General features: G+C 42.0%; 1 protein-coding gene across 1 annotated transcript in view; it reads left to right on the top strand.

Moving 5' to 3' along the window:
- The window catches only part of LOC138265561 (ceruloplasmin-like), a 454089-nt gene that overhangs the window by 271351 nt on the left and 158027 nt on the right, over positions 1-24711 (top strand). The window contains exon 12 of the mRNA XM_069213377.1: positions 14406-14607. Within this exon, the coding sequence (XP_069069478.1) occupies positions 14406-14607 (202 nt within the window). The remainder of the gene's footprint in view (positions 1-14405; positions 14608-24711) is intronic.

Genomic DNA, 24711 nt, shown 5'->3' on the forward strand with positions numbered 1-24711 from the left:
TAATGTTACCTAGAGCTATGTTCAAAGATCTTTGTATAACCTTATCATAGCTCTGGACCAGTTTTATAAAAAAAGTAACAGTCGGTAGGGCTATACAGATCTTAAGACAAGTCAAGGACTATGGAGAAAAGGAGAGCTGTGGTCCATGTAGCTGAGAAGCTCTCCTTCAGTATTTTGTGATGAGATTTCAGTACCCCGAATGAGAAACCTAATGTGAAACCTAGATTGAGGAGGCTGTTTACATTAGGTGAGGCTAAACTTGGCAGAAGACAACAGCTTCTAGTCCCTTGGCAATACAGGGTCATCCAGATAAAGGTCTACTGTTTGCAAACTTATTTGGGTCTGCAGACGTTTTATTGAGGATGAGCATTATGATTACGTGACTGAGAGACTGGGGAATGGATCCAAAGGTGAGAGATGGGCTCATTAGTATGTGGACAAGTGACAACCATACTAGGAGACCCAAACTGACAACTATGGCACTGTAGATGTCTCACTCAGGGGAGACTTTCTAAAGGAATGAAGTATATTACACACTTCTTCGTCTAGGGTTGATGTAAATCTGAGTGTGTTGTAGAGTTGGTATTGGAGGGTCATGTCAACACCAGGGCAGTGCACGCTCTATTGGCGACTAGAATGCAAAAACCCAGCACTCTCAAAACAACATAATTTATGCATTGTGCTGATATGTTGTTGTTTAACCTTTTGCATTGCAGAGTTTAATCCTGAAGACTTATTTTTAATGTGTTTACAAATACTGTTCATTTGCAATGTATTTGTTCAGGCTTTCAGAGTGTGTTAGGGTGTGGTCCCTTTCCAGGGCCTTCCAGAGACTTTCCCTGCAGCATGCCTGGGTGGTGTTGTGGGCTGGGCCAAGACTCTATAAAAGGGAGCCAGCCCAGCTCCAAGTGCTCACTATTCAGAGGTCCCGGTGCAGAGCAGGAGCTACTTCCTGAGCTCCTGTCCCGGTGGCCTATTTGATCTTCCAGGCCCCTGCCCTTCATTCTTCATTGGTGATCCTTGTTCTGGGCGGTAAGACGGTGGTTGGGCTGACCTCCCGACGCCGTATTCGAGAACTTTCATATTCTTGTCCTAATTCTTTAATGATTAACAGATTACTTTGCGCGCTACTATTTCCTGATATTTGCATGGTGGCTTGCGAATTGGCAAGACGCGCGATTCGTTTCATGCTGATTTGATCTTGTTATTCATTGCGCGCTACCATTTCTTGACATTTGTATGGTGGCTTGCGAGTCGGCAAGACGCGCAATTCGTTTCATGATGATTTGACTTTGTTATTCATTGCGCGCTACCATTTCTTGACATTTACATGGTGGCTTAAAAATCGGCAAAAGACGCGCAATTCGTTTCATGATGATTTGACTTTGTTATTCATTGAGCGCTACCATTTCTTGACATTTACATGGTGGCTTAAGAATCGGCAAAAGATGGGTGATTCGTTTCATGGTGCTTTAATCTTGTTATTCATTGTGCGCTGTTATTTTTTGGCATTTACATTGTGGCTTACGAATCGGCAAGACGCGTGATTCGTTTAATGGTGATTTAACCTTTATTCATTGCGTGCTACCATTTCTTGACATTTTACATGGTGGCACTCGAATCGTCAAGACGCACGATTCTCTCTTCGAGCTTAATTCATGTTGTTCATTGTATGCCATTTATTCTAAGACATTTATTAGGTAATATTCGAGTTGACAAGTTGTGTGATTTATTTCCTGAATCCATATTGTGTTATTCACGGTGCACAATCCTTTTATGGTGTTTACTATATATATGAAAATCTGCAATGTGCGCAATTCGTGTTGAAACATTTCAAGAGAACACAGAACACTAGAGCTTCTAGATGCAATATTGCAAGGTCCTAGTATGCATTCTCAAAAAAGGATTCATATGCCTGGTTTAGAACTTGTTCAGAATGTTTTCCTGATTCTCATGTAAAGGGAAGTACTTGAATTTGAAAGTTTTATTTAATCCATCTTGATTCCCTTACAGGTATCAGGTCATCTCGAAACGTAGTCATTTTGAGCCTAATTCTTAGGTTGTTCATGTTTTCAGAATGACTAGGCTTAGAGTCATAGTCTAGTATTGATTTCATGAGATGTAATTTTCATATTGTGTGTTTTAACCTTTTTCTTACTACAGGTCTACTTCCCAGCTGTTCCCTTCCTAATCCCTTCTTCCCCTCTTGAACTCTCTTAGCCTCTGTGATTTATCTATCAGAGTCTTGGAGCTGTTCAGTGGTGGACGTTTTGGGAATGTGCGCAGACCCCGAGGATCTGGTGACTCTGACAGAATAGTGAGCCCACAAATTATTATCCTCCTGGTTTGTGGATGTTCTTAGCATGGCCACGCTGGACGAGTTAGTCAAGGCTATCACCCAGCTCCAGGCAGAGGTAGCATCATCCAATGAATTGACAACTAGCCTAGCTGAGAGAGTGAGTCAGTTACAAGATAAGGTAGAGAAGAAGGAACAAAGTCCCACAGGTGTGTCTTGGCCAAGTACTTCTTCTCAGACTTCTGGAAGTAATCCGACAAGCATTTCCCTCAATGTCCCTTCCGCAATTCCTTTAGCTCCCCCAGAACGTTTTTCAGGTGACCCTTTAAAAGCGCAATCTTTCCTGGTTCAAGTGGAACTACACTTCACCTGTAGACCACATACTTTCCCAGATGCCCAGTCCAAAGTAGCTTTCTTGTTATCATATCTGTCAGGGGATGCAGCTACCTGGGCAATTCCTCTTGTGCGTAAAGATAGTCCCTTGTTGTACAACTGGAGAAATTTTGTTCGTGAGTTTGAGTGAGTTTTTGATCGTAGAACTGTAACACAGTCAGCAGATCGTGAATTATTAGATTTATGCCAAGGGAATCAGGACCTAGTGTCGTATCTAGCCAACTTTAACCGGCTGGTTGGTGAGACATCCTGGCCTGAAGAAAAACAAGCGGTCTTGTTTTACAAGGGACTCAGAGAGGAACTAAAAGATAGCTTAGCGCAAATTGACCCACAACCTACAGACTGTCAAGAATTAATAAACCTTGTCTTGAGGATTGATCATCATTTATCAGAACGTAAAGGAATGCGCAAAAAGACTGAAAAATATTCATGGCGTGTTCATGATAACAGAGACTCAAGAACTGTGAAAGAAAGAACGCCGGAACCGATGGAAATTGGAACCATCAGAAGACCTTTGACCAAAGATGAAAAGGACCTACGCAGAAAAAATGGACAATGTCTTTATTGTGGGCGGAAGGGTCATTTTGCCAAAGATTGCCCGATCAAACCAAAGAACAAGCAAGGTCCAGTTCAGAAGGTCGCAGCCAATGTACCTGTCGAGTTGGAAAACTAAAACACCCGAGATGCAGAGAAGGGTTGCTCTTGGGTGTCACCGTGGACCCTTCACAATCTAGACATCTTAAACTGGAAATAAGAGTTCAGGTGAAGAAAAAGATCTATTTAAAAAAAGCTCTAGTCGATTCTGGGGCTACTGGGAACTTTGTTGACGCCCAATTGGTTCGTGCATGGGGGATCCCATGTATTGAAAAGAAGACCCCAGAAATCATCCAGGCAGTCGATGGAAAACTCTTGACTGGAGGTCCAGTAACTCTTCAGACTATTCCCTTATCGATGATTTGTGAAGATAAAAATCAAAGAAAGAAACATAAAGAGAAAATCATCCTTCACGTAATCCATGCTCCCCAATATGGGATTATCCTTGGCTTGCCATGGTTAACTCATCACAATCCAGAGATCAATTGGGCAGAACGAAAAATCATGTTCTCATCTGTGTTATGTAAAGAACAATGTCTCCAAAAGATTCAAGTACCAAAAGCCTGCAACTCTTACATAGCTACTGCTGCGGAGAAAGGAATTCAGCTGCCCAAACAGTATTCATTTTACAAAGATGTATTTGATGAGAAAGGAGCAGAGACCCTACCTCCTCATAGATCTTATGACTGTCAAATTGATCTAGCCCCAGGTGCGATACTTCCCAACTGTTGTGTGTCTGCCCTGTCAGAACATGAAAATCAACATTTACGAAAATGCCTAGATCAATTTTTGGAGAATGGTTTCATTCGCCCCTCTAAGTCTCCTGCAGCTTCGCCTTTGTTTTTTGTTTCAAAAGCTAATGGAGAACTTAGAACTTGTATCGACTATAGGGGATTGAACAAAGTCACCATCAAGAATAAATATCCTTTACCCCTAATTCCGGTCTTATTGGAACAAGTAAAGAGAGCAAAAATCTACACGAAGGTGCGAGGTGCTTATCATTTGGTCAGAATGAGAGAGGGTGACGAATGGAAAACAGCGTTCAAGACAAGATATGGCCTTTTTGAATACACTGTCATGCCTTTTGGTCTGTGTAATGCTCCAGCAGAATTTCAATTTTTCTTGAATGACGTTCTTAGAGAGTACCTCGACATATTTGCCATAGTGTACATCAATGACATTTTGATCTACTCAGACAATGAAAACAAACATGTCCAACATGTCAAGAAAATTCTTGCAGACCTTCGAAAACACTATTTATATTGCAAACTAACCAAGTGTGAGTTTCATGTTACCACAGTTGAGTTTCTAGGGGTTATTCTTACCCCTCAAGGTATGGTGATGGCAGAAAAGAAAGTAAGAGCCATATCTGAATGGCCCACCCCAAAGACTGTTTGTGATGTACAAAGTTTCCTGGGGTTTGCAAATTTTTACCGGAGGCTCATAAATCATTTCTTCCAGACAGTGACTCCAATCACTAAGCTATTAAGAAAGAAAGAAACGTTTGTATGGTCCCCAGAAGCTGACCAAGCCTTCTCTACTTTGAAGGAAGCTTTCTCCACTGCCCCAGTCTTGGCTCATCCTGATGCGAATCGAACTTTCATAGTGGAAGCTGATGCTTCAGATGTAGCAATAGGAGCCATCTTATCGCAACGAAATAAAGACACTGTTCAACTCCATCCTGTAGCTTATATGTCTCGGAAGTTGAATGAAGCCGAACAGAACTATGTCAATGCTGAAAAAGAGCTTCTGGCGATTCGTGACGCCTTTAAAGAATGGAGACATCATTTGTTGGGTGCCAAATACACTGTCACAGTATATACTGATCATTGTAATCTTCAATTCATGAGTTCCGCCAGACTTTTGACTCCTCGGCAATTACACTGGATGCTGTTTTTTGCCGAATTTGATTTTGTAGTAACCTTCTGGCCTGGTAAAGATAATCTCAAAGCTGACGCCTTGTCCTGCCAAGAGTCTACCACGTTGCCTGCATTTCAAGCCTCCAGAGCTATCATTGCTCCTGACAAGGTTCTATGTATCATAAAAACTGAAGATTTCTTTGAAGAAATTCGCAACTCTTTCACTGTTGACAAATAGCAAACATGGGCCCAAGCAGACCCCAAAAGGTCAATCAAGCAAGGACTACCCTTTCATGACGCTCGCTTGTTCGTACCCACTACCAAACTTCGGAAGATAGTGTTTCATTGGTTTCATGTTATACCTACGGCAGGTCACCAAAGGTACTCCTAAAACTCTTGAACTGATCCAACGCTATTTTTGGTGGCCTACCCTAACAAAAGATGTAAAAGAAATGGTAAACAACTGCGAAGTCTGTGCTCGCACTAAAACAAGTCATTCAAAACCAAAAGGGTTGTTACATCCACTTCCAACTCCAAGTCGTCCATGGGAACACATTTCCTTAGACTTTATTACCGGTCTGCCAGTGGTTCAACAGCATTCAGTAATTCTGGTGGTAGTAGATAGTCTCACGAAATATGGACATTTCATTGCCTGTAAGAAATTGCCCACTTCTAGTGAATTGGCAACTATTTTACTGAACACAATGGTTCGTTATCATGGACTGCCAAAAGTTATCCTCTCCGATCGGGGGTCGCAATTTGCCTCCAATTTCTGGAAGTCATGGTGTAAAACACTCCAAGTGACATCTACACTATCTACTAGTCACCATCCTCAAACAGATGGTCAAACAGAGAAACTAAATCAGACTTTAAAACAATACCTACGTGCCTACGCTGAAAAGGCACTTCATTCTTGGACATCTATGCTCTGGTTAGCTGAATTAGCCCACAATAACTCATTCCACACTTCTATTGGCGTTACACCCTTTTTTGGTTTATTTGGCTATCATCCTCACACCTTGCCCATCACAATTCCTCAAGAAAGTTCTCTTACTCCAGCTGTGTCAGAAACCATTCAGCATTTGCATCAAACCCAGAAACTGATTCAACAGCATTTAGAAAAAGCCAAACAAAAATACAAAAGGCATTATGACAAGAAACATTGTGAGGGACCGCAATATCAACCAGGTGACAAAGTGTGGCTTTCCACAAAACATATAGATTTCAAGAAGAAGCACATGTTTAATCCCAAATTCATAGGTCCTTACACTGTCCTCCAGCAAATCAATCCGGTGACCTATAAACTACAATTGCCCAGATCCTTACGGATTAATCCACTATTCCACACTTCCCTCTTGAAGAAGGCAGTCCAAAAGGTCCACCCTCATCCAGCTCCTGTTCTAGTACAAGGGGAAGAAGAATACGAAGTTAAGTAAAGTGTTGGATTCTAAACTGAGAGGGCGTAATCTATGGTACTCAGGGCCAGATGTAGCATTGTTCCAAATTGCGAGTTGCAATTTGCGAGTCCCAGCGACTCGCAAATTGCAACTCGCAATTTGGAATGCAGAAAGGTGTCTCAGACACCTTCTGCGAGTCGCTATGGGATAGCAAAGACCCACCTCATTAATATTAAAGAGGTGGGTCGCAATTTGCGACCCCATTGCTATTCAGGGCACTCACGGGGATGGTGGCCTGCTGGGAACAGCAGACCACCATGTCCGTGACTGCTTTTAAATAAAGCAGTTTTTTTTTTTCAAAGTGCAACCCGTTTTTCTTAAAGGAAAACGAGCTGCACTTTGAAAAATAAACCGAAACCTTTAGTTTCGGTATTTTTCAGGGCAGGTAGTGGTCCATTGGACCACTGCCTGCTCTGAAAAATTATTTTTAATGCCAGACACAAAAGGGAAGGGGTCCCATGGGGACCCCTTCCCGTTTGCGACTGGGTTACCATCCACTTCAAGTGGATGGTAACTGCGAGTCCATTAATTACATCGCATTGCGAGTCGCAAATAGGAAGGGAACACCCCTTCCTATTTGCAAGTTGGAAATGCATTTTGCGAGTCGGTTCCCACTCGCAAAATGCATTTCTACATTGCAAAGTGGCTTTAGCAACTCGCAAACGGCGATTTTCGCCGTTTGCGAGTCGCTAAACCTTTGCTACATTTGGCCCTTAATCTCATGGAAAGGTTATGGTCCTGAAAGTAACTCATGGGTTTCCGCATCTGATGTTCATGCTCCAGTACTTGTGAGCCGCTTTCATCGTCTTAATCCAGGCAAACCAGGCCCTAGAGCGCGTCTGGGAGAGGGGAGTACTGTCAACACCAGGGCTGTGCGCACTCTATTGGTGACTAGAATGCAAAAACCCAGCACTCTCAAAACAGCGTAATTTATGCATTGTGCTGATATGTTGTTGTTTAACCTTTTGCATTGCAGAGTTTAATCCTGAAGACTTATTTTTAATGTGTGTACAAATACTGTTCATTTGCAATGTATTGCTGCAGGCTTTCAGAGTGTGCTAGGGTGTGGTCCCTTTCCAGGGCTTCCAGAGACTTTCCCTGCAGCATGCCTGGGTGTGGTTGTGGGCTGGGTCAAGACTCTATAAAAGCGAGCCAGCCCAGCTCCAAGTGCTCACTATTCAGAGGTCCCGGTGCAGAGCAGCAGCTACTTCCTGAGCTCCTGTCCCGGTGGCCTATTTGATCTTCCAGGCCTCTGCTCTTCATTCTTCATTGGTGATCCTTTTTCTGGGCGGTAAGACGGTGGTTGGGCTGACCTCCCGATGCCGTATTCGAGAACTTTCATATTCTTGGCCTAATTCTTTAATGATTAACAGATTACTTTGCGCGCTACCATTTCCTGACATTTGCATGGTGGCTTGCGAATCGGCAAGACGCGCGATTCGTTTCATGCTGATTTGATCTTGTTATTCATTGCACGCTACCATTTCTTGACATTTGTATGGTGGCTTGCGAATCGGCAAGACGCGCGATTCGTTTCATCATGATTTGACTTTGTTATTCATTGCGTGCTACCATTTCTTGACATTTACATGGTGGTTTACAAATCTGAAAAAGACACGCAATTCGTTTCATGATGATTTGACTTTGTTATTCATTGCGCGCTACCATTTCTTGACATTTACATGGTGGCTTAAGAATCGGCAAAAGACGGGTGATTCGTTTCATGGTGCTTTAATCTTGTTATTCAGTGCGCGCTGTTATATTTTGGCATTTACATCGTGGCTTACGAATCGGCAAGACGCGCGATTCGTTTAATGGTGATTTAACCTTTATTCATTGCGTGCTACCATTCCTTGACATTTTACATGGTGGCACTCGAATCGGCAAGACGCACGACTCTCTCTTCGAGCTTAATTCATGTTGTTCATTGTATGCCATTTATTCTAAGACATTTATTAGGTAATATTCGAGTTGACAAGTTGTGTGATTTATTTCCTGAATCCATATTGTGTTATTCACGGTGCACAATCCTTTTATGGTGTTTACTATATATATGAAAATCTGCAATGTGCGCAAATTCGTGTTGAAACATTTCAAGAGAACACAGAACACCAGAGTTTCTAGATGCAATATTGCATGGTCCTAGTATGCATTCTCAAAAAAGGATTCATATGACTGGTTTAGAACTTATTCAGAATGGTTTCCTGATTCTCATGTAAAGGGAAGTACTTGAATTTGAAAGTTTTATTTAATCCATCTTGATTCCCTTACAGGTATCAGGTCATCTCGAAATTTAGTAATTTTAAGCCTAATTCTTAGGTTGTTCATGTTTTCAGAATGACTAGGCTTAGAGTCATAGTCTAGTATTGATTTCATGAGATGCAATTTTCATATTGTGTGTTTTAACCTTTTTCTTACTACAGGTCTCCTTCCCAGCTGTTCCCTTCCTAATCCCCTCTTCCCCTCTTGAACTCTCTTAGCCTCTGTGATTTATCTATCAGAGTCTTGGAGCTGTTCAGTGGTGGACGTGTTGGGAACGTGCGCAGACCCCGAGGATCTGGTGACTCTGACAGGTCATCACAACTCTGGTAAGGGGTGAAGATGCCTTCTCTTAGACCAGAGATTTTATCAGTGAAACAATTAAAAATGATCATGTTTCAACGGAAGGAACCAGAACTAAGTGATAACTTTCAGTTTGGAGCAGGAGAAAAACAGCCTTCGGTATCTAAAGAATTTTAATTGAAAACCCTCTTTAATTGTTAGGTTGGATTTTAAGTCACAATTCTGAAAATGCCACTTTTAGAAAATGTATATTTTCTTGTCCTAACCATTTGGTGAATGCATACTTGGTCACACAACTATTGATAGCTGTCAGTTAGCCTTTGTGTATTGTTTTCAGACAGGAAGACAAAATGGAATAGGTGTTAGCAGGATGGGCCACCTTTGACAGATGAGGGGGAAGAGCTGTCACCAGAGACGTTTTAAGGCATGGGAAAAGCGGGCTCTGATAAAGCCAGCTCTGTTCGGCTGAGTTTTGCCCAGATGACCTTGATTAATTCCTAAATAGATTATTTAAAATACTGTATTTCTTTAATGTTAGTTTTAATTGTGGTTAAGTGTAAGAGTCTATCACAGAAATGTTGCAGAGAAATTTATTTATGTTTCATGCAGCATTAAAAAAGTATATTTTAGATCAAAAGAGGACCTCAGGTTTGAGAAATAGGAGGGTATCATAAGATTATTCGCAGTAATATTTGTGAGCTGCTGCTGTGTTACAACATTGAAAACACACATCACTATCCTTGAATATTACATGCAAGCACATTTAGAATGTGGATGAGTATGGCTGTGCACTGTCAGTGACCAAACCAAAGAGGGCAGAAAGAGCTGACATTGGATCATGAATCAATAAGATGTTCCTGGCTGTCACCTACCACACTTACACATCACAAAGGTTCTGTCTTACCTCACTTACAAAGGGTTTGACACTAGTCTTTTGTGATCCCATATAAGCAGGGTGGGAAGGCATGAAATGCTAAGTACTCTGGGGGTTACAACCTATTGAACCTTCTCCTACTTCAAAGTGGGCACCAGGTATCAATATTGGCCCCTCAGACCCAACTCTTCATTAAACCTCTGGACCTGTGGAAAGATCGGAAAAATTGCTGTAGTGCTCTGCAAGAACGACTGCTTCTCTGCTGCCCTGCTGCCTCTGAGAATGACTGGACCTGCACCTTGAACCCAGGTTCACCAGAATGACTCCAAGGGCTAGTTGGCTTGCCTCCAGATCATAGCCACAGGGACACAAAGTACTGCAATCACCTTGAACCCAGCACTTGGACTTTACCTTCTGTGGGTCCTAACCACCAAGTGGTGCCACTTCAGTCATGGACCCTTAGAAGTGGGTCTGAAGGTGCTCTTCCAGCCCAGCTTTGATCCTGTAGGCCTAACCAATGCAGCGCAACACATCTCCTCGCAGCCACTTTGGAACAGCCACACCCCTGACGCAGGACCTCATATCGCATTCTGTAGCTTACCTGGAACCATCGCTGTGTGACACAATCTCGGTGCAGGCCTTCATACCACAAGCCTCTCATCAATGGCATCCTCGACAATGACACAGGACTTCGCATCGCAGCCCTGAAGCTCCTTGGAACCATTGCTGAGCGGCATGTGCTCGACGTGGGACTTTCCCTAGATCTGGCACAAACAGGTAACCTCAGTTGGCGCTTTGTGCTTCTAGGCACTATTTTTACTTAAAACTGTGGCGAAACACATTGGGGCCCGTGCAGGGTTTTCATTTTAGATTGCACATGTTTAGCTTGGCATCTTTCTCTGATGCTGACTCTTACAAGCTTTTACACCTATACAACAATGTTCTGAGAAGACACTGTACGTGCTGCTTATTCCTAGTAAACACCGTCCCTACATAATCTCTACACCCTGTCCAAGGATGGGTACACAGAATGCGATGTGCTGGTATCATGATTGTCTGTTGGAGACATCTCCGAATCTACAGACAAATCATTGCATCAGCTCTGCCTCTGACACATTGTGAAATGAACAGTGCTTTCATTATATAAACTACCTATGTGCTACATTTGGCAGAAGAGCACTTCTGCTCTGATTATTCCCAGAACGTGGTGCACTGTAACCGAGATGCAGCCCTGATAACTCTGACCTACATTCTTCAAAGGACAATAGCCCACATCAGACCGGCTTCCTGGCACATCATTCCAGGTATGAGGGGTTAGGCTATCTCAATGGATCTGGCAGAGAGTACTCCCATTATGCTCTCTACAGTGTAGGTAGTTACAGATAGGACTATAACAGCAGGGTAATATTTCCATGGTTGAATTGTTTATCTTTTTTACCATTCTCATAATGCTGGTTTCCATGCTTTGTTCCCTCTGCCTAATAATCACAGTACATGCTTCCTATACAAGAACTTGATTGCTTCAATAAATATTTGAAGAGCTAATTTCGTATCTTTTTTGTGTTTACCTTGGACCTGCAAATATAATCACAAAAGAGTAGATCTGTTTCCATAGCTTTCTTGGGAGTCAGAGTGGTCATGTTTAAGGTTGCTGATACTGTCTGGTAACCTGATAAAGTTAGGGTTTCAGATGGATCACTGTGATCTAGCTAGGAATCATGTCTGCTTGTACTGATAGTATATGTGGACTGAGTTCCTATATTCTGAGGTCTGTACTGACCAAATGTGCAGTCCTACTTGATGCATAGGAACTGTTTAAAAAACTTTGAAACTGCATATCTCCAGTTCTACTGATTGGACTTTTGTTGTTTTGATCTCAAATAATTTTTAAAATGTTACTCCATTTTTCAAAATAGCATTTTCTTGTGTCTGTTTTCACCTTTTTACTGTTTGAAGTGCTGCATGAATACCTTACATTTTGCCTCAAAGGTAAGCATGACTGCTTTTGCTCCGAGCTCCCAGGGGGTTAAGCACAAGTTAATTTGAGGTTTGCTTTTGTTTCACCCCCTAAACCATTAACCCAGTTTCCTACACTTACAAAGGTAAAGGTGAGTCAGTGGCACCAAAAAATGAAGACTCAGTGCAGACTCAGACCTTCTCCCACAACCAGCGCAAGGCCCGTAGACAGAGAAGGGATAAGTCACTATGGAAATCTAAGGATGTCTCAGTGTGATCTGTGACCTGGCTACGGATACCACATCTATTTCCATCTGCAGTCACAGGGGAAGTATCTGGCCAGAGGTAGCACTGCCCCTCGTCCTCTGTTAGTCATTGGTGGTGGCATCAATAGTTAAATGCAGGATCACGTGCCATGATGCCCCCTGTCTTTGCAGCTTCCAAAATGCAACTTCCTACTTTGCTGCTGATGAGACCCTAATGCTCCTGAAAAAAGAGAACCCTTCCATTATGAAGGACATTAGTCCCTCAACATTGATCATAAACTTATACGTGTTTAAAGACAAGTGTGTGGCTAGTAGGTGCAATTTCTGGATTCCCACAGTTGCACGTTTAGAAAATGAGTAGCTAAATGGGCATTTTAAAGTTTTTTAGGACTTTGGCAAAGATCAGACCCTTAACACGCCTTAAAGGACTCTAATCGCTTTCTATGTCACCATTTTTCTTTCACTTTGCTGTCTGTGACCTCTCCTTGATTCACTTCTTGCTTTCGCTCTCATTTTGCATTCTGTTTTTCTTCCCGTGGCTCGCAGTCCTTTCTTCCCTTTGAATCTGTCTGTCTTGTCCTTTATACTCCTCCTTTTCTCTGTCTCTGTGCCTTCTATTTTTTTCACTCCCCCTTCTTTCTCTCCGTACAAATACAGAGGATACAGAATGAAAGTGAAAGAGCTAAAGATTCAAGAGGACACAATCTAATGCCTTATCCCTTACCAGAGAGATCCTTAAAACGTCACCTGACACAAGAGACCTACAAGCAGCTCATGATAATTGTGGCACTCAAACCCTTAACTATCACAAAAGCATGTTGTTGTGCTCTATTCATTAAGTTCACAAAATCATTATTCTAAAAGTGGCGCGAATGCACACAGTTAACGTGCCCCCCAGTGCACCAAACCCCGTATTTATACTTTTTTTAGCGCCGCATTTGCACCCTTTTTGACGCAAAACGGCGCAAACATACAAAATACAATGGCATTTTGCAAGTTTGCGCCGTTTTTGCGTCAAAAACCGACGCAAATACGGCGCAAAAAAGTATAAATACGGGCCCAAATGTACTAAAATAGTAAGGCGCCATTGCACAGCCAGTACAGCCAAGGCCCCCAGTGCCAGGCAGGCCTTTCATTCAACTGGGCATTTCCCTGGTGGGCAGGGGCCTTGAGAGCCCAAGTCTGCTCCTGGAACCTCTGACACTTTCCCCAAGTCCCCAGGGATAATTCCAGCAGGCACGGGGAGAATTGACGAAAGAGAGGGAAGCAAAGAAGGAGAAGAGAGACGGGAGAAAAGGAAGGAGAGAGGACGAGTGTAAAGAGAGAGATTGCAAGAGGAGACAAAAGAAGCAGGACTGGATTGAGCATTTTTGCCAGGGCTGCTTCTGGTTCCCCAACCTGGCCCCAGAGGCTCCTTATCAGTGGTCCGGAGGAGAGAGAAACTTCATGGCTGGAGTCCAACTCAATACCAGGTGAAAACAAAGCCTCACAAATGTGCATAGGCAGCACTGCAACGCTATCACATTCCTATGATTAAGGAACATGAAACAATACAGTAGTAGTCAGTGCGAATAAGACAATCGTATGATGCATGTGAGGAGAAGCAGAACACCAACCAATGATTCAGGTAATGCAGAAAATAGAGAAGAGTGTTCAAAAGGCAGAGATCAGTTCACGAGACTGTCGATGGCAGGTCCTCTAACGGAGCGTGACGCCATCCACAAGTGTTGAAATCCCAAGCCAATCAGGGGGCTCAAAAACATCCAAACTCCTTGTCTCAGAGACAAGAAAATACCGAGAGGATGCTGGGAATGCATGTCATTTCATGGCACTCAGAAAGAGGAGGGGAATTTTCTGCTTATTCCTGGAGTAGTCCACTTCTGAGGAGTAGGAAATCACATGACAAATTGACTGGGATGAGGGTGTTGTATCCAGGGCCAATTAAGAAGTTTGGTAAACAATTAATTAGAGTAAAGGGAATCCTGGCAAGCAGATATCTGACTGTCTTAACAATGGCTGAGGTGAGAGAGAACAAAGGCAAAATGGTTTGCACTGAAACAGATCTTTGATTAATAACCATATGCATTTAAAAAAGCCAGCTGAATATAAATAATGGTGATGCAGTCTTTCTGTAAATTCTCTCCATAGGTCGTTTCACTCTGGCATGTTTAACTACAGGACACTTTGAAGCCGGAATGAAAGGATACTACAGAGTAAATAAGTGCCACGAGTCATCCCCCAAAGACTGTTGGCACACAGTGAAAAAATACATCGCAATAGATATTGAAGAATGGGACTATTCCCCTACGAGGACATGGGAAAGTGAGAGATATGGAGGCTTGGAAAATAGGTAAAAAGTTTTAGTAAGTTAAAAGCAATGACTGACATAAAGAAATGATACACGATTCAATGAATTATTTGGTAAATTGTCATTTTTAGGGTCGAGCGCGCAAGTGCTCTGGCCTGCTGTAATCTCTCTCCGGGTTTTTAACCACGCCCACTCTTGCTAATCATTCTTTGTTGTGCATGTTTTAAATGCTTCATTTTTATTGTTGCATTTTGTGAAATGTCCCTCCTTTGTGTGCTGAGTTCCCTCACAGGCCATTTCACTAAGTGATCATTTTTGTTGGCCATCAAACTATGTCACGATTCCTCCCTTTACAGCGTGTGATGGCCCCTCTTCTGGTTTCGGTTTGCCTATCATCTCAGTCACGATCTTTTCTAGACATTCACACAGGGAGCCAATAACTCTCACACTAACGGCGGCCGGGGTGCAATGAACTGACTTGCTTATGACAACTGCTTTATTTTTCATTTTCAATTATTGTGGCAAGAAAAGTCCACTTAGGAATTTACAATGCTAATAGCTCTAAATCGAGCAAACACGAGACCCATTGCATTGCAAATGCTTGTTTCTCATGCAATCAGAATTCAGTGTCGACTACATCACATCATAAAGGGGTGAAATCACCGCTGAAACTTTCGGATTCTCAAAGCCAAATATGAAGGAGACTCCTGATTTTTATTAAAGACAAAGGAGGTATTATGCAGTCTCTTTACTTTCTGTTTAAGTAGCATCTTTAAAGTACATTGCTTTCCCTACGATCCTGCTCGATTAGGCAGGAAGTCGCAATGTAAAAAAAATACACAAAACCCTGTAAATAAGGGCAGTCTATAGTACATATCCTCTTTTCTTGATGGTTGAAGTCTAAGGTCCATGGGAGAACTGAAACACTGTAAAAACAACAGAAAATAAAGCAACCATATAATGTAATCTCTTCCTTGATCAACCTCCATAAGAAATGCGTTCTCCACCCAAAAGTAGTGTTTTTCTCTAAACACATTGCATACTGGCGAATCATGCCATCGCCTGGCTTGTTCAGGTTGGCACTGTGAATAGTCAATAAGATATGTTACCAACTATCATAAGAGTGTGCACACATACCAGTGGTGGGATAATACTTGTCTCCTGTGTCTTCAATAAAATCAGAACTCTCCTTCAGAACGGACAGGTAACTTTATTACAAGACAGGAAGCCCACATTAGGCTACTTCAAAGAAGCTTCACAACTGTCATTGCCATGTGTTAATCGTCTTACAGTAAAAAGCCTTAAATGTTGAAATTCCAGACCAATCTGCAGACTTAAGGACACCCCCAAACTTGCTCTCACCGAGGAGGCGTTTGAAGACATTGCTCCTCATGTAGAGCAACTGAATGAGCCCCCAAACATTCTCTATCAACCTTTGCCATGGTGATCACCCTGGAGTAAATTAGTAATTGAGGGGCGGAATGTCTCAGGTTCTTAGTTACATTTACATAATGCTTAATCACATTAAGGTGAAGGTAATTATAGGAACTCTACAGAGGTGGAAGTATCCTTGGCACACCTTGCAATGGTAAACTGAATCCTAACAATGGAAAAATACCTTGTATAAACATCCAGAGACTCAAAGTCCTGGCATATCCATAAAAAACAAAATAGGTATCCATGCCACCAGCGTTAGATTGCTCTTTAGAACCAGAATGTGTTACTGACCCTGAGAGTCCATCACAAGTTCTGGAAAGAGTGTCAGACTAATTGGATAGTCCACCAAGATCCAGTAGGGAGGAGTATCAAAGCTGTGACGTTGAAAACAGTCTCTGATTCCGAGTCACACACCTGGATATTATGCGGGAACGCATAATGATTTCCAACAGACAATCCTGAAGAAAATTCTCAGTCGCTAATGCTTCCAGATCTGCCCACCAGCTGAAGTACCTCCAACACAGCTGTCAATCAGCACATAAACATGCCCATATATAATGGCTCCCAAATCCTGTTCAGGTTCTGGAAAATCTGGATGTCCAGTTGTTGTATAGATTCCATGAGTACCAATCTTCCACCATGCTGCATGGCCCTGCAAGTGACAGTGGTATCAGCAATATTATCTTATGGTGAAATAACTCCCACAGCGCCCTGCTAATTCTGCTTGGGGCTTTGATCTCGCTCCATCCCCGTCCTCAACCCCACTCCCAAGTTTGTTCATATGTTTAACAGCATCAGATTGTCCAAGCATAAGATGATTGCACATCTGACCCTGTCCTTTACCCAACACTGTACCACACAGGAGCATGTAAGAAGCTCCAAACAGTTTAGGTTTATTGACCTCTCCCTCTTGGACAATCTTCCTCCAGTCGAGAAAGTACCACAACTTCCACCACGGCATAACTCGGGCCCCTGCAGTGCAAGAGACCCAAAACTTCAGGGGGCCACCATTCAGCCCAAAGTCTATGAATATTTACAAGATATTGGAGACTCAGAGGTCCCTTACCACATTCTGCAGCTGCACCCCATTATTTTGTGATAAGCCACTGACCGAGTGCCAGAGACTTGCATCTGATTCTAACAGTAGGTCTTTGGACGTAGGAAAAACGGCACAGGTGCTTTTTCACGAACAGATCACTTAAATACGCTGGTAAACTGCTCCAGCTCCCTTCCCTTGGGGAGCAGGCATTATTTGTTTTGCACGTTTTGGTTCGAGGTTTAATTTTTGGCTTATATGATCTTCACAGATCATTCTTGTTAAGGATACTGTGAGTAATGCATTATTTCCATGGGGAGTTTGATGTTTGGCAAGATTATTACATGACTTAGGGCCAGATGTATCATACAACCGATTTGCTATTCTCAAATAGCGATTTTTAAGAAATCGCTATTTCAGAAATGCAAAACGTTATGTATGATTTTTGCGATTCGGTAATAGCGATTTCTAAAAAATCACAAATGCTATTACAGAATCGCAAATAGAGAATCTGTCCCCATTCGCACCTATGGGCCTGTTGGTCCACATCTGCGAATATTATGCATTTCCAAAATTGCGATTTCTTAACCAGAAATCGCAATTTTGGAAATGCAAAACTCCAGGGTGCTGGGGGCCTAAGGCCCCCTCTGCTGCACCCCAAACACTTATTTTTTTAAATGTAAGGTGCACACATGCCAAAAGGGCATGTGTGCTTTACATGTACATTTTAAAAATGCATTTTAAATGCATTTTTAAATTTTGCACATGGTTACCACCAGGTTCAACCTGGTGGTAAATAGCGATTCCTAAATGCCCAAATCGCATTTAGGAATGGCTTCATACATGTGCTAAGAAATCGCAAATAAGGAATCTTTATTTGCGATTTCTTATTTAGAGAGTCGCAATTTGCGACTCCCTAAACAGGGTCGCAATTTTAAGGAATCGCTATTTTTGCGATTCCTTAAAATTGCGTTCAGAATGACTTTCATACATTCTGAACTGCCTTTTTGCATTCGCAAACGGGCATTCGCACCGTTTGCGAATGCAAAAAACCTTGATACATCTGGCCCTTAGCCTTTACTGATTATATATATGTATATTTTGATCAGGTTCTAACCACACTCGGACGTTGTTGATTTGGTAAATTGTTGCCGTTTTGTGCAGCATTAGGATTTATTCCTTGTAAGTAATTGTATGAAGCACTGAGAGTGGTGCTATTCTAGGAGGTGCGGGCTACAATCTTTTGGATCGCTTGAAGGCCGTTTCACTGTGTGGTCTCAAGGGTGAGATAGTAGCTTAAGGATTCTTTCCTTGATATGGGGCGCTTCTCTACCCATGACTTGTGATAAAGGGTACCTCGCACTCTCGTATTCAGTTGCTTGTAGCATTTATTTGATTACATTTGAGGGCTGATTCACATCATGGTTTCACTGGTGGCGACTTCTGCATTTGTTTGTTTTTATCAAATTGTATTGCCTTTTTTTTACTTTGTTTTGTTTTGTTCTATATGTACGATAGACTACATATTAGGGGACTGTAATGTATTTTATGATCAACGCTTTGTTCTTATAACACATTTTGTTAGGTTTGACACAGAAAACAACCCAGTGTAATCCAACCTTGTAAAACACAAGATTGATACTGTAATCATCTGCTTGCCCCGCAAACCCCCTGGAGTCACTGACAGGTATCGGTGATCCGTCATGAATAGTCTCACGCCCCTCCTGCTCATGAAAGCTTTGCATCCCAAATGTTCTAACTTATTCGTCCATTGAAAGAGTGCCTTCCATTGGTCTTGCTAGAGGGATCCTCCTGTATTTGGCCCTGCCGCCCAAATCATGTGGTGTTTTTGTGGATAACCTCGAGCGGTATTCACAGGGATTTTGCAGAGTTCCATCTTTTGAAACTAGGGTGATTTTCGCCTTTCCTTGCTTTGGCGATATCCCATTTGGCAACTAGCCCCAACCACTTGAGGGTGGAGTGATATCTATTGCTGTCGACGTCAATTGCAATATGCAGTAGGGTAAGTTTGGGGTCTCTGGGCAAGCTCCATCTTAGTATCAGCCCCAAGCAAGTAATCACTCATTCCCAGAAAGGCTGCAGTGTCCCACATTTCCACACTATGAAGGAAGGTTCTTGAGTGTGTCCCACATCTCAGGCATGCCGGGGAAGCCATCATTCCCATTTTCCCTAACGGTTCCTGTGGGAAGTATTCATGGTGCAAGAATTTAAGTTATAATTAATCATAATTATGAGGCTATTGCAGTCTCCCTAGACAATGCAACCACCTCTCTCTAGTTGTCATCCACCAGAGGCCACTAATCGTCATCCCAAGCTGCTCTTAATTTAGAGAAAGTGTCTTTGCAGTTGATCACAGGCCTACGTTAAACCTTCAAGTTCTTGTTGATGTCCAGGTCCCCCAATAAAAGTTTGACCTCAAGGGGAGTGCAATCCAGCAGTTCGACCAGGGGTGCTATGTATGGCTGCACTGCTTGTCGGAGCTATAGAAAATGAAGGAATTGGCTTGTATGCATGTTGTACTCATCATGAAGATCTATAAAGACTTTGAGTGTGATATCTTTCACAGCATCTCCCAACCCTGGAGATGCAGATTCTGTCCCACCCGTGCAAGCCCTGCAAGGCTGACATTTGTTTCAATGAGGTCGCATGCCAAAATGGGGTCTCCTTGGTCAGACGTTCTGACCACCCCAAGACTCTTTTGGTGCCTCTCCAGACTTGGAGAACCACCTTAGTAGCTGGTTGAAGGAAATACATCACCAGATTGCTAAGGAGAAGCTGCAGCAGAGGAGTATCTCCCAGCGTCGATCACCCTGAGGCAAAGGGGGGGTCATCTGCGCTCTTAAAATCATCTATGGTTTTCAAATGTGCTACCGTGTAATAAGAGGCTATGTCTGGGGTAGCAAACCCTCCGTCATAAGTTGACTTGTTGGATTTATTCAGGGCGATGCGCGGAGCATGGTAATTCCATGAAAAGCTCCTAAGAGTTGCCTCTACTGTTGTAAATAAGGTCTGGGGGAAAGGGAAAAGATAATTCGGTAGCTGATAGTGTCAGAATGGCAAGGCTACTATCTTGAATATGGAAGAGGGGCCCAGGATGGATAGCAGGGGACTTCAACCAGAATTTAATAATCCGGGACCATTGTGTCATTTGTGGCTAGAAGTTTTTCTCCCATGTCCTCAGTGAGTTTGTCGCCATGAGTTACTTGAGTTATTTAAAGCTCTCTGTCTGAATTTGTATGACTCCAGCCCATTCCAGTTGCATGTCTGGGAAATTAATAGAATATATTATAGATCTGGTTTTGTTCAAGGTGGGTTCTGTAAATCTACCAAAGATGTGGAGGTTCTGGAAGACTGAAGCCCAAAATTCTGCAGCTGCACCATGAATATGAGGACATTGTCCACATAAAGGGCTATTCAGTCAGATACATCTTGTAATCAGTCCCCAGACCAGGACATCTACCCTCATCCGTCGGGCAAGGGCCTCAATTGCCAGAGCAAATATTAACAATGATAAAGGGCATCCCTGGCAGATGCATGCCCCTGTGCATCCAGAACGTGTCAGAACTGGCGCCCCCCACTCGCACCGAGCCAACAAATCCATGTACAGCAGTTTCACTTTACTGATTAATTTTGGACCAAAGTTCGGAACAGGTAATGTCATTGAGTCAAGCCCTTTCTGGAAGTAAGCTACAATGGTGAGTGTACTCGCCGTTTTTTGGCCGTGACCATCACATTGTGGACTTGGCCACGACCATCACACTGTGACGCATGGCCCAGTGGGACATGAAGCCAGACTGGTCAAGGTGGACAAATGACTGGATCACACAGATCAAGTGGTTGGCCAGCACCTTAGCCAATGTCTTAAAGTGTAGGTTTAGGAGCAAAATTAGTCTGTATGATGAACAGTGTTCCAGTGGGTAACCTGATTTCGTATAACCACTGTCTCTGCAAGAAGGAGGTCCAGTGGAAGGGTTCCTGACACCTGAGCCACTTGACTCGCCTTGGTCAATAGGTTGAGTGTGATATGTAAAAAAATATTCTACAGGAGATCCATTGGGTCCCCGTGTCTTTCCCGACTGGAACTGACAGAGGGCTTCTGTTAATTGCTATGCAGCAATGTCATCTTCTCGTGCGACTGCATCCCTTCCCAATGTGGCCACCGGGAGATCACTCACAAAATCCTGCAAGGCTGGACAATCTCCGTCCATAATCAACAACAGCAGCTAGTCTGGACCCCAGAACAATGGGTCTAAGACAAATTCTCAATAAAGAGATGGGAGGGCTCTACAATGAGTGGCCCTCATATTCACCATCACAGCCATTCCAATAAACACTGTTTTTTGATTAAGGAAAAAAGTATGCCTATCATAATTCATGTGTAGATGTATAACTGATGTAATTAATATGAATCTTGCTTGATTTGATTTACTTGTGGGATTAGATATTCTTAAAACCAAATCCTCCACCTTTAGGGGGCGAGTTGTGTTTATATATGAGTACCCTAAGCCCAAACTAAAAGATGTTCTTAAAAGCATCAATTGCATGATTAAAAAAAAACAAATATGCAAACATATTGTGTTTGTCTACACATACATTGCATATGGGTCTAAATAGGGCATGAACAATTACAAATGTACCCAAACACACAAAAATAGTACATAGGTATAGCATGCACTTAACTCAAGCAGCATGAAAATAAACAGGCTATGGAATGTGGGTGTGTCCAGCCTTATATTTCTTTTGTTAATTTATTTAGAAGGTGACATGTATAGGGTACCCATCTGTTACCCTTAGAGGTTGACACAAAACTTTGGACTCAGATAGGAGCGTGATAACTTCCTAACAATCAACATTAACAATAGCAAATCAATAAACATCACTTTCAATTTTGGAGTCAGTAACTTATACGCACCAAGACATATGTGGCCATGAATCACCAAACCAGTTTCATAAAGTTTAAACATTAATCGCCCTTTAGATTAACAATGCTAATATCCAGGGGCGGTTTCTTTTTGAGGGCGGGGAGCATCGCACCCCGCCAGCTGCGAGCTGAGTAGGAAAAAATAAAATGGCAATGAGAAGATTTCATTGCCATTTTATTTTTCCCCCGCAGCGCGCACCAGCCGAGAAACATGCTGGGCGTGTTCCCTGCAGCCGACAACAGAGGACTGACTCTGCTTCCGGCAGCAGAGGACTGGAGCAGTCCCTTGCAATGACGCTCCAAAGAGCACATGTCATTTTAGCCGGCTGCTTTGGACTGGCCAAAGTGACCTGCACACTTTGAAGTTCTCCACTCAGCTGTCTAAGACAGCTGGGTGGAGACCAGACACAGGACTTCAGGGCCTAAAGGACGCTCCATCCAAACCAGGTGCTTCTTTTATGCTGGTTAACAGCATGATAGCAGTGCCTTGATTCATTAGGGGAGCTCTTCCAGCATCGGAGAGCTGAAGCACACAGTGGAGGACAGTGGGTAAGTGCCTTTTTAAAAAAAAAAATGTTTGCGTAATGCATGTGTGTAATGTTATGTATGTGTGTAGTGCATGTAAGTGTGTAATGCATGCATGTGTAGTGTTTGTCTTATAGTGTTATTTGGGCTTTAGGGAGGAGGGGTGGTTTACATTGGGGTTTTTGAGGGAGGGGGTGTTTTTTTTTTTTTGCAAAGTGGTGGGACACTTCACTCGCCCCACCACTTTAAAAAGGTTAAAGCTGTCACTGCTAAGATTGCGTAAATCAAACGCAAGACCAATAGCGGTTTGATTTTCTAAACTTTGAAAACAAAAATCTACAAGAAAGACAAATGTTCATTTGATTATACCTCTCCTAAGTGAATCAGCAAGCAGCAACGTCTTTCTCAGTTGAGCATTTGGTCTTCATTGTACAGCATGGGGAAACAGTTCAGTAAAATTTGGTCCAAATGTATATGAACTGACAGAAACATGGGCAAAGAGCTAAGAAAGAGGAACACCTCATTTCTCTAGCTTAGAAAGAAAGAATCTGAACTTATATCATCTAATTTTTGCTATATTAAATCCTAGAAAGTAACTAGCTAAGTTTCTATTGATCAGACTATGGGGTGTTTTAGTGTTCAACCAATAACTATTGATCCACGTATCAGAAATATCTTTCTTAATTTTCTGCACCCACGATTGGCTCTTCTTCTCCGCTCCAGATAACCAGTTGCCGCAATAGAATACAATTGTTGCAGGTTTCACATAAGCACTGAAGACTATTGTTCCTAGGTACACATTATCTCATTCAAGGAAGACAGACATATGTTACAATAGAAGAACATAACTTTCCCCCAGTGAGCAAGTCACACAGGAAGCTTAGAGAAACATCATTTTGCAGAGTTAACACTTTTAAAACATTGTCTCTGGAACATTACTAAAACGTGAGGCCTTTTAAACTAATGCTAAAACATGAAGAATAAAAATTTCATAACATTCAAGCTATTAATCCTTTTAGTACATATTAATATTAATTTTTTCAGTATATTAAATTATTATTATTAAACAAAATACATTTTCTTTGGATAGTTATTTTCTTATTTTAATGCATGTTGTTTATGGTGGTCACACGTTTTTGTTAATACATGATTTCAGTTAGGTCTTTTAATACATGTTAATTCACATTATATTTAAGTGACACCATTTTTTATAATAATGTGTGTACTCCAACAATCCTTCCTCTGGTGACTATATGTCTTGTCATAAAATAAACTTATTAATGCTTCTTTTAATACTTATAAGTTAGCTCAAAATTTAGTTTGTCTAAAATACCCATTGTTTCTCAGTTTTCAGTTGTTCTTAAATCATGAAAGTATCTGCTTCTCATCTTTTCCAATTTAATTTCTTCCTCTGTTCCTTACTCATCCTTTGTCTTTTATCAGTATATATAGTTTGTAAAATCTGATTATACAGATGACACACACAACCACAATTAATAATGGTTTCAATATTTGCCGACAACACCCTGACCAAGATTACCCAGCCAATTTTTCACTTTAGTAATACCTTGGACAATATTTTCCCATACCGCTAGCTCTTTCAGATCTTTTAAGTCAGAATTTGAATCTGTAAAGTTCTTAATAACATTTCTAATTCCTTTACTATTGTTAGTTATGTAAGTGCAACAATGTTTAGCTTTCAGCATCCGGCAGACTCCTCCTTCCTTTGCTAAAAGAATATCTAACGCAGGTCTATTCTGGCGAACCATTGAACAGACCGCAACTATTTCAGTATCCATTAAAATTATGGCTCCAGAATAATTTGTCAGCATGTTATCCACAATAGTAGACAACCTTATAATTTTTATGGCATTCAGACCAACTCCTACAGAAAGAATAACTGCTCCAACTATATCGCCATTTATTTCAGAATAAATTTCTCTTTTTGATCTTGGTCTTTGCAATTCATTTGTGTCATGTGTGTCACCTATATTGTCAATCTGTAAATCTTCGAGAAGACCATTCCCAAATAAAAAGTCCCATACAATCCCCTTGGAAAACGATAATAAGCACTCTTTCCACAGATGTAATAAACCCTAGGAATCGCAGGATCATTGTCCATTTAACATAAAATACCATGTGTTCTTAAAAAGAAATACATATCTGCACTCACTCGTTCCCACAAGCTTAGTATCAGTTCTGGATT

Source organism: Pleurodeles waltl, chromosome 11 (genome assembly GCF_031143425.1).
Source record: "Pleurodeles waltl isolate 20211129_DDA chromosome 11, aPleWal1.hap1.20221129, whole genome shotgun sequence".
Classification (NCBI taxonomy): Eukaryota; Metazoa; Chordata; class Amphibia; order Caudata; family Salamandridae; genus Pleurodeles; species Pleurodeles waltl.